Source organism: Patiria miniata, unplaced genomic scaffold (genome assembly GCF_015706575.1).
Source record: "Patiria miniata isolate m_02_andy unplaced genomic scaffold, ASM1570657v1 HiC_scaffold_5, whole genome shotgun sequence".
NCBI classification, from domain to species: domain Eukaryota; kingdom Metazoa; phylum Echinodermata; class Asteroidea; order Valvatida; family Asterinidae; genus Patiria; species Patiria miniata.
The window spans coordinates 39572770-39583332 of record NW_024037072.1 but is presented as its reverse complement, the minus strand read 5'-3'; the positions used below and the strand labels follow the sequence as shown (position 1 = coordinate 39583332).

At 40.0% G+C, this 10563-nt stretch overlaps 1 protein-coding gene across 1 annotated transcript; it reads right to left on the bottom strand.

Annotated features, from left to right (window-relative positions):
* Positions 1-2162: 2162 nt before the first annotated feature.
* LOC119741436 (cholesterol 24-hydroxylase-like) lies at positions 2163-9520 on the bottom strand. The gene is made up of 8 exons (XM_038217183.1): positions 9419-9520; positions 8536-8770; positions 8208-8280; positions 7117-7201; positions 6807-6917; positions 6313-6401; positions 3956-4022; positions 2163-3194 (listed from the first exon to the last, which is right to left on the bottom strand). Exons 1-8 carry the CDS (start codon positions 9518-9520, stop codon positions 3054-3056), a joined length of 903 nt encoding a protein of 300 aa, XP_038073111.1. The 3' UTR covers positions 2163-3053.
* Between the last annotated feature and the right edge of the window lie 1043 nt (positions 9521-10563).

The following is a 10563-nucleotide window of genomic DNA, read 5'->3' as shown; positions in this document are numbered from 1 at the left end:
TGAATATGGAAATTCGCATTATCATAAAAACAAAAAGGCACCAAACCACTCTAATAAAATGGCAAAACGAACATTGAAAATCAGGTTAAATGGGACACAAAGGTGTATTTTCAAGAATTTAATTAAAGTTTGCATTTCATTTTATTGACATTATATATTATTTTTGTTAAAAAGAAAATGTGAACGAAAAGGCTGGTAAGGACCCCTTGACTCAAGTTCAACCAACCCGCCACCCGATCCCCATAGCACCGGCGGGTTGAGGCGGTGTAGCACGGACGTCATTTGCTTCAAGTCGTTCAACTTTAATCCTTAAAGTAGCTCGACAGTATTAAGGGTGAACTCTGGATGGGAGTATCGTATGTAATGGTTGGAGCCGAATGGAATTGGAATGAAGATTGGGTACATGAGATGCTTGAGGCATGGGTTCAAGGGCGTATAAGCAAATTCCTGCATACGCCAGCGGGCGACAGAGTTTGGGGTGAAGTTAGTTGGATTGGCAGTAGATTTATAAGCAGACAAATTAAAAATCACAAACAACACAGAAAATTTGTGTGTCTACGCCTCAGCCAGAAGGTTTTTAATCCAAAAATGTCGGGTACCGAAATCTGGGCAGCCGACCCATCATCCATGTAGCACACTATTATTATTGTCAATATTCACATTTTGGGCACCACAAAGGCCCAGAGCACCAATAGCTCATCCAAGCACCATTTGACTCGGAGACCATAGCTCTTCCGTTTTTTTGGGCACCCACAAAGGCCCAAGGGCAGCTCCAAGCACCATTTGACTCGGAGCACCACAGCTCAATCATCAATGCAATAAATGACCTATTTACGATAGGCCGAACTCAAAATCTATTAAGAAAGTGCCAGTAAACTTTATATCACCACAAAGCTTATGATAAATTGTTTCTATGTACAATTACATTGTATGCCAAGTCCACAAAAGATTTTGATGCACCGTTCTTTCTTCGTTTGAACTTACAGAAGACAGAACGGTTCATCCTCCCCTGTTGTACTGACTCAGGGGAAGACATGTTGACAGCAACAATAAAATACTAACTACTCATTAAATTACTTACATAATGTTGCACACTGTGCTTTGTTTAACCTACATTTTGCACAACACAAAAAATATAACCAACAGGAGAAGATCAATGGAAATTTTGCTGCTTATAAATAATTTGATCCTTTAGTGATAAAATTGAGAGTTGTAACAGTGACGGAAATCAACAGCTGAAAGCCAATGTGTAAGTGATTAAGTGAAGAGGAGGTTTGTTTTGAAAGTGAATTATTATTCATGAATGATACACAATTTCGTGATAGTCCAGTGATAAAAGCCGAGAATTAACTCGGCCAAATGTTACAAGTTCAGACAAAAAGCCTATATTCCATCTGATAAACATGCACGATTACTTCACAATTGCTTTGTATATTTACCGTACCAATGCGACGCTCTAAATTTAGACGTTTGTTCAAACATCTTTATTGAGACAAAGTAAAGACAAGGTTATACTTGAACTTTAATGAAAAGTGTTGTTTTTTTTAAATGTTAGAACCATTCCATGGCTCGATTTTTAGACTTTGGTTCAAACCTCTTGAGGTTAAAAGCTGCTAACCAAACAGTGACACTCGTAGGATTTGCATAGTTTACACGGTGCTGCCATTTTGACAATTTTTGTTCGATAACACTATCGTTTCATTTGGGATTAACATGTTTGCAGGGCCCCTATAGCTAATATATAACGAACGCAACCGCATTCGCGTGTGTGTGGAAATAAGTGAATACAGTTTCAGACTTTTCCTGCTTTATCATTTAAACAAGAAGTTCTGAAAAACTTCTTTCAACTTTGGGGGAAAAAATGGCAATGCTTACTTTGCAGGTTCAATAGTATACACCGTAAAAAAAAAAGTAAAACACAGCTGGGCAAAGTTATTTTGTATGAAATTCATAAGGATAATTCGGGTACAAATCAGGAACAATTTGACCAAGAGTGTAGGTCTACGCTCTAAAAAAAGAGTCATGTGGGGCCTGACCCCTTTCCGGGTCAAAAATGACACTTCTCTTGGTCAAAATTACTGTGTAACTCGTTTTCCTGGTTATTTTGACCCGGAAAGTGTCATTTTTGACCCGGAAAAGGGTTATTTTTGACCCGGAAAAGGGTCAGGCCCTACATGACCCTTTTTCGGGTCAAATCTGACCCAGGACTGACTGATCACATGGATAATAACTAACTCAACAAGGATTATCTAATGATCACTGTACTAACAACAATTTTAAATGTTAGCCTATATTATATTCGTCAACAGAGCGAGTAAAAGAGGATCAATTCATTGTTTGCGACAAACAGGTAATTTAATTGTTGCAGATGTTTGTACCCAATCAATTACAAATGATTACAATGGCTACCATTAGACCGTAAAGTTGCGCGCATTTACCTCTTCCCGAGTATAGTTTTGCCAAACCACACTATTAATGAGCTCAAATTCACGAAGTTACATACACATACATTGTTCAGTTAGCGACCGAATTGATTCGATTTCAGCACGTGCCTCTCTAAGAGCAAGATCCAAATCTGGTTTTAAATATCACCACGCCTAGTTTGAATAGTTATAGCCTTTAAAAACAATCAACTAATAACACCATCACGGAAAACATTTTCCAAAAGGAATATAAGATTACGGTTCTATAATAGCCCTCTCGAACTGAAACAAAATGCGATTAGAGGGAAGAATAATTTACCTGGTATCAACGTAAAAAGGCCTAAAATGCAGCTTTAATACATGTATTACCAAACCTTAAGAGAACTTTGAAAAAAAAATTATGTAAAATCCAATTCTTAAGTTCATTCTAGCGGTGCTTGTAAAATAATACACCGTAGTATGTGGTCTAACAATTTATTAAACTACAGACCACTGATTTCAAACTTAAGCTCCGGGCTAAGTCCAAAGTCTTCCTCAAATTTAACATCTCAATATGAAACTGCCCGTATTCTTTTGTTGAGTAATTGGTATAATTGTGAGATATGCGACTGTTTTTGAGCTCCCACGTGTCTATTCCACAAGACGTAAGTAGTTCCTGCATCTGCCCATCGGTTTCAGAGTGACCTCGTCTAGTATCTCGTGAGCTTGTCCTGGCACCAGGTCAAAGTTGAATTTGTGAAGCAATCTGGCCAATAAAAGTCGAGCCTCGATCTGTAGGGGAAACAGCACAAGTATTAACAGACAATAGTGATTATTTCTCCTTTCTCGCCTTTCTTATACAATAGCATACAAAACAAACGCTACTGATACAACACTCACAAAATATGCTATGTGCAAACAAAGATAAGTCGGAAATGCATGTGTCAATAAATTCGTCAGTCGCACCACGAACCGACGTATCGCGATTTTTGGTGTTTTGAGAAAAAAACCAGATTTAAAGGTGGTCATATTTTGCTAGGCTCATTCCTTTTACTTCCTGTATAAGAATTTAGTCGGTTTCGTTTCAGCTAGACTTAATCGTATGCAATTCGTTTGATTCTGGGTTGCTTAGTTTTAGGATATTTTAGTTCCCAAGATACAACGTTCTTTATTGTATTTCATACAACGCGCGTAACGATGAATTCACACTTTTCAAGATGGTGCTTATGAGTTACGTCACAGCGGTAGGGGGATTTTCTTTTTTACAGATACGCCGCACAGTCTTATTACTATTCTTAGTTAATTAGAACTCAGATCGGCAAATAATCAAGATACGCCGGTTCGTGGTGCGACAGGCGGATTATTCTCATTCAAATAACAAGCAAGTTAATACATAAAATATTCAGGATGATCTGGACTGTTTTGCTTAGCGCATATTCGATGACAAATCCATAAAAAAAACCTTCAAAAAATTGCAGAGGGGGTTATATAGCAAATTATTTTCTTTCTGAATGACGTTGGAAGTCTCCGTTTAGGCTCTTCCAAATACTCACCAATGCAAACTGCTGGCCAATGCAGTTGTGGCGTCCCAGTGAAAAGGGGAAATATGCATATTGTGATCTGCAAAACAAAATAATAATTTGACAGTTTACCCATTCCTATTGGTCGAGAGCCCGTCACGTGGCCGGTCTTAAACGATTGGTAAAACGAGCGCGCGCCAATCTCCATATAATGAGTTTTTTGTGACTACTTGCTAGAGGCACATACCATAACATAGCTAGAGGGGTGTTAAAAAACATGAAGTACACTTGTTGAACAAAATCATTTGACATTTATAATTTGACCAAAAGGATATTGACGAATGCACTGTAAAAAATAATGGGTAAGGGGCCATTTAGAATTTTCAATGTTTTAAAATTTCGATTTTTTTTCCAAATTATTTTGACCCACCCACCCACCCCTAATTTCGATTAATAAAAAAACTGAACATGTACATGTACATGCACTCGCATGTACAATGTGTACATATAGGCCTACTTGAACATGTACACACTGTACATGTACATGTACATGTGTACCCATGTACATGTGTGTCTAGTTCAGTGACGGCGTGAAGTTGTCGGTCTTCCTCTTTTGCAGTGGTGGCCTTCAGTTTTCTTGTGTTTTACCAGCTGATATGCTGTTTGGAAAGGCAGGTTGCAGTCTTGGAAGCCACAAAGATGACCGTGGTTTTGTCATTTTCTGGATTAGCCCCATAAATGTGGCCAATTTACTGGACTGCCTCCGTAAATAAAGGTTACACTGCCACCATGTACAAAAACATGTCGAACTTTGTCAAATTTTGATTTTCACATTTAGGCTTAGTTTGTAGTTTATTTTTGCTTTAGAAGCATACTCACCCTCTTTATAGGCTAATCAGAAAGTGCTGCCTTTTTCAGGTGTTCATTTTTTGTGAAATTTCCAGATTCGTTTGCATACGTTTGCGCATCAAAATTTCAACATGAAATTTTACGAAAAATAGACATCTGAAAAGGGCAGCACTTTCTAATTAGCCTATAAAGGTGAGTATGCTTCTAAAGCAAAAATGAACTACAAACTAAGCCTAAATGTGATAATCAAAATTTGACAAATTTCGACATGTTTTTGTATATGGTGGCAGTGTGGCCTTTATTTACGGAGGCAGTCCAGTAAATATGCCACATTTATGGGGCTATTTCTGGATGAGGTGGATGATATGTGACATACGAGGTTGTGCCTGACACGTGAGGTAGCTGAGAAAAACATTCCCTCGTACCCCCTGCCCTGTTTGCAGGGCGGGGGTATGAGCGAAAGAAAAACATCAGGTTTGGGCAGTCATCACATCACAGGCTGCGGTCCTCGTAGTCTTGAAGTCCAGTGGTTGAATAGTCCAGTTTTTATAGCGATTGGTAATCGACACCCGCGGCGTGTTATAGAGCCGATCTAGTACACCTGGTACCCTGCTGCCTCTGCACGGCCTAACCGCTAGAAACGCCCGGCATCCAAGTCTACTGAAAAACCACCTCCCTCTCATGCCACAGTAGGTCTATATACACGTACATGACGTACATGTACAGTACATACATGTACAGGGGACCAAGTTGGAAAAGAAACACGCATCGCAATATAGGAACGCTTGCGTGTTGTTCAGGCAAGTCAAAAGATCTATCTTTCTTTGTTTTGTTTTTTATCCTTTTTCCATGGAAAGTGAATTTCGATTTTCAATTATTTAGCTTGACCCACCCGACCACAATTTGGAAAAAAGATCGAAATTTTAAAACATTGAAAATTCTGAATGGCCCCTAAAACACTGTTTGGCGATACAATTTTACCCAACATTGGTTTGAATTAAACCATTTGGGTAAGTTTTTTTAGCAATTGGGAAAATTTTGCCCAAGAGTTTAACCTGTTGATGTCGACCAACGTTGGTCTACATATCAACCCATTTTGCCCAACGTGTTTACAGTGTGGGAATTTTGGCTCGGTAATTATCAGCGTCCTGACATAGTGTTTAAAATCGGTCACGCACACCTTGGAGACTGAATAGTAGTGTGCAAAATTCAAAGACGTCATTGCTAAGATCCCATCTGAGCAATGCGGCAAAGTGCATGCCTTAGAATGATTAAATTTCAAACAAAGGTGGGTTGTAACGTTCTGGGGTGGACATTTGATGGGATTTCCCCATCTTTTCCTCCTCGGCCCCTGACAGGCAAGTCTGTAAAACAAAAGTAGAATTACTGAAGAAATTTGTTTGGCACATAAACAAATAATAAACTTGATAGTGTTCAGTTCGGCACCGGCCCCTTACATTATTTGGGCCCCTTACACGATGAAATATTAACAACCTTGTTATACGCATACAAGAAACTTACGACGCCTACAAGGTACTTACTTGTCATCACTGGCCTTGAAGCGATCGGGATCAAACTGCAATGGGTCGTGAAAATACTCCTCCATTCTCGCCATAACGTAGGTGTTGACCTGTAAACAGTGTTGATAAACAAAAATAAAGTATGAAGGTTTAAGTATGTCAAAATACAGCTAAACTGATCGAGGTCTTCTGTTTAGAAGCACAGACTGAACTTAACAAAGAAAAGAAAAAGTGAATAAAAAAATACAAAACAACTTTGAGATAACAACTTTAATGAGAAAAATAAAAAAATGACATCTTGTGTACTGATGCACAATTAGGTAGCAAGACAGATTTTGTCAAAGCACGCAAGCACTTGTGAAATTGAATGTGGAAGAAAACGTTTAATTATAATGATGTTGTTTTGGAGCATACATAAATGCAAATAAGCAATCCTTAATACTGGTAAGTGAAGATTTTCCAGGAAATCTACAAAACATCAGTTCATATCTTCAAAGACCGTTTTATGCACTTACCACAACTATGCTTCCCTTAGGTACCTTGTAACCCTTGACCGTGACGTCACATGAGAGCTCCCTCGAAGTCCCAACTGCTGGTGGCCACAGCCGAAGGACCTCTTTGAACACCTTCGTAAAATTGGAAGCGATCTTTAGTAAATGTGAGTCTGTATTCTTTTCACTCTCAATGTATTCTTTATGTGACACGTATTGCAAAGTGTTAGTGTTGGACCTTGATACATTGACGCAGCCTGAATCTGAGATGAAAGAAAAACTCGTCTATACATTGACTTGAAAATGATTTTAAAAAAGGACCAGGAACTCTAACCTGCATCATATACGTGAGTTGACTGATGTCAGTGTACTCCAGATATTCCTTGTCCCCCAAAACGGCCTCCACTTCAGTCTTCAGCCTACAACACAAAACATGTTACCCGTTAGATTTACAGGTCGACCTGCGATAATACACGTACTTGTTTGTAACACGACAACAAAATGCCGAGGTATTGAACTAGTAACATTCAGCAAACTTCGGTCATTTTCGGAAGGTAGAAGAATCGGTCACATCCTATTACCATACCTCATAAATATTCATCAGGCAACCGCGGCGTTTCATTGATCCGTTCCAGCAACTCAACCGTGTGAAAGTTTGTACTATTTCCCCGCTTCTTCGTACGCGCAAAAATCATGGAGGTACTATCACACACCTGGGTCGCAGCCTTAGATTTGTTCCAGAACTGTGTTATCTCTCTCTCAATGACACATGCGCTTTACGAGCGTACCGTGGAGATCACCAGTGAGGGCAGTTGTCATGTGCCAGTCTGTTACGGCATACATCAAAATGGCAACCGTTGGTGCTCACTTTGTGATTTTAACCGAGGAGGAACTGGGTGAATTCTTACACAACAATAATAAATCCAGTGTTTTGTGTGATTGTTAAAGTTATTAAATGACACAAAATTAACTTTGTATTCTGTTTGTCTCCTTAAATTGAAAATAATATTTCACTTTATCCAAATATTGCACGATGAAAAACATGGTGGAATGGACGAATGAAATAGCACAGCTGCCTGATGAATATTTATGATATAGTGGTATAGTAAAACAAATACAGCATTTTTTTTTGCGGGGAAATACTGAAAACAAATGATCCCTCGGTGTTGGTTTCGCCTCGGGAGATCATCCAACACCTCGGGGTCATTAGTTTTCACTATTTCTCCATAAATCATGTTGTATTTGTATACTATCATCCAGCTACACCATTTTCTGAGAGCTAGATCGGCCCATGATGCTAGTGACGGTTTTAGCGTTATCGTATGAGAAAATAGCCCAGTTTCATTGCTCTGCAATGCCAACCATATAATTACTCCTATCTTTCGATCATGCATTGTTGCCATCTTTAGAGTAAGATAAATCTACCTGTGCATAATCTCAGGGTGATGACCAAGTTCCAGCAATGTGAAGCTAAGGAGATTGGCACTTGTCTCTTGACCTGATTTTTTAAATATAAAAACCAATGGTACATTAATTTAATCGGTATTGCATTACACTGAGACCCACAACAATGGCTGCCAATGTGAAATGTGAAAACTGAAAGGGCGCTTGAGAGAAGTGTGATCAAAAACGAAATGACAATATGTACAGGTCTCAGAATAAACTTTTAAATCGGAACATTACTATAAAAATTCAATAATAAGTTGTTTGATAAATACTAACAGAAGCAAAAGGGAGCGCACGTAATGCTTACCTGCGATGAAGAACGTTAGAAACTCATCCACCAAACCTTCCATATCGAATTGCCCGTCCCCCTTAAACTGGTCAATTTCCTTCAGGATGTGCGTCAGTATGTCATTGGGCACCTCCTCCTGTTTCTCCATGGCTCGTAGTCTCTCCTCGATGCATCGACGTCCTGTCTCCCGAAGGAACCTGATGCTTTCCGAGACTTCGTTCTTAAATTTCCTAGCAGCTGGAAATGGATTGATCTGCAACCGATTGGCAAAGTTGTGGGTTTGCTCTTATCATAATACAAAGTTAATCCGAATTGATTCCGATCAGACCTTAAATAAGCCCTTACAAATATGGGAAAACTCGACCCGATCCGACCCAAACCGACCCAAACCGAACAAATCCCGCATATCTCCGACTTTGATCAAACATGTTATACGAAGCCAATGTGTGCCCTGATCAGCTTTCGCCATCCAACCACCATTTTTACGGTTGATATTCCGTATCGAAAAAAAAATACCCCGAGAAAAACGTTTAATGAATTTTAAGATACCATATGCAACGGTGTTAAATTTACATCCCATGTTTTTTGCAGTGCGTAGTGAGACTGGATTTGTAAACAGACTCTAAACTACTGCAACTTTTCGATCTCCTTCAATTAATTGCCCGGGGAACTAGTGCTATCGTGAGTGGAGAAAAATAAACTAATTTAAATTTGAACATCTGCCAACCGCTTAAGTCACGATTAGTAAAAATGTATTATCGCCTTTAATGAGAGGTGATTGAAGTGTCAATCCAGGGATTCACACTATTGCGAGTTTGAGTTCGAATAGCAATGCCAGTTGGAGTAATTTGAGGTCGGGATGGTTTCGGTTTCGGGTCAGGTTTGCACATCTTCAGCCTACCTGTGTCATAGGGGAAGACATAATGACGGCCAATCCCCTAAAGCACATCGAAATCGCTCGGTTGAAAGCCGACTTATCATCGAGTGTGGCCTTGAGATCCATCCCGAAAGCAACCTGGTGATAAAGACAACATGTCGATGAGTCTACAGTACTTGAAACGACGAAAACTCGTATTTTCCATATCATCCACCCTCGCTGACCAATGTAGTCTTACTTTTGTACGTCATTAGTCTACCCTGGCAAACCGAGTCCACATTATGATTTTGACAACCGTCGTCAGCCAATCAGATTTCCCGCGTAGACATTTGTGACGATTTCCTATACGCACGGAATATTCATGAATCCTACTTGTTCATCGATAGGAGATAGCGCGTTACATGTAGCCTTCGGTTCATGTTTTTTTTTAGGCCACAAGAAAATGGCGACCGTTGTGTACGTATACGAGACCAAAATGTTGAGGGTTGTTTTCGGAGCAGACAGTGTACATGATCACCAGAAATGTTCCATTCCGATGTTTTTGTCGTAGTGAGGACTGAGTAGGTTATGAATGTACTTCATGGCCTACTCAGTGGCAGCCGAGCGCAATGCGGGGACGCTTGTGCGGCTTGTCCGGCCGATGAGTTCACGTTGGTGGTCAGCTTTTGTAACAAGGAATCTGATTCGACACACATGTTCGCCAGTGTTCCATCTTAAGACGAACAAGAGTGAGACTACCCTGGTAGGCGAGAATGATTCAGGGGGGATCCAGAACACAATATATATTTTTTTTTGGGGGGGGGGGGCCAAAATAGGGTGTCCCAAAAAATTATGGCGTGGGGTTCGGGTCCCCGAAAAAAACCCGTTGGATTCTAGATGCTCTGTGGTGCGATCTGAGGCAATTTCTGACAACTTTAACCAATGTTTTTTTAGGAAAAGATGGCGGTGTACTCATTGCCATGCCTTAATGCGAAGTCACAAAAAAAAAAAAAATTGGATTCGTTTTTTTTTGGGGGGGGGGGCGCATGGCCCCCTTTGTCCCCCCAGATCCGCCCTTGGGATGCACGTAACAAAAGACGCTGTGAGTTTCACCTTAGCAATGACATCCAGGGTGGCTCGGTTAAATTCATCCAACATGGCGACCTCCGTCTTACCATCAGCCTTGTGTC

Coding starts and splice junctions, on each gene's coding strand:
- LOC119741436 (XM_038217183.1), bottom strand. CDS start 9,520: ATGGATCTCAAGGCCACACTCGATGATAAGTCGGCTTTCAACCGAGCG. Junction 7,202..8,207: donor CACCCTGAGATTATGCACAG/GTAGATTTATCT, acceptor TTTGTGTTGTAG/GCTGAAGACTGAAGTGGAGG. Junction 3,195..3,955: donor TTGGCCAGCAGTTTGCATTG/GTGAGTATTTGG, acceptor TTTCCCCTACAG/ATCGAGGCTCGACTTTTATT.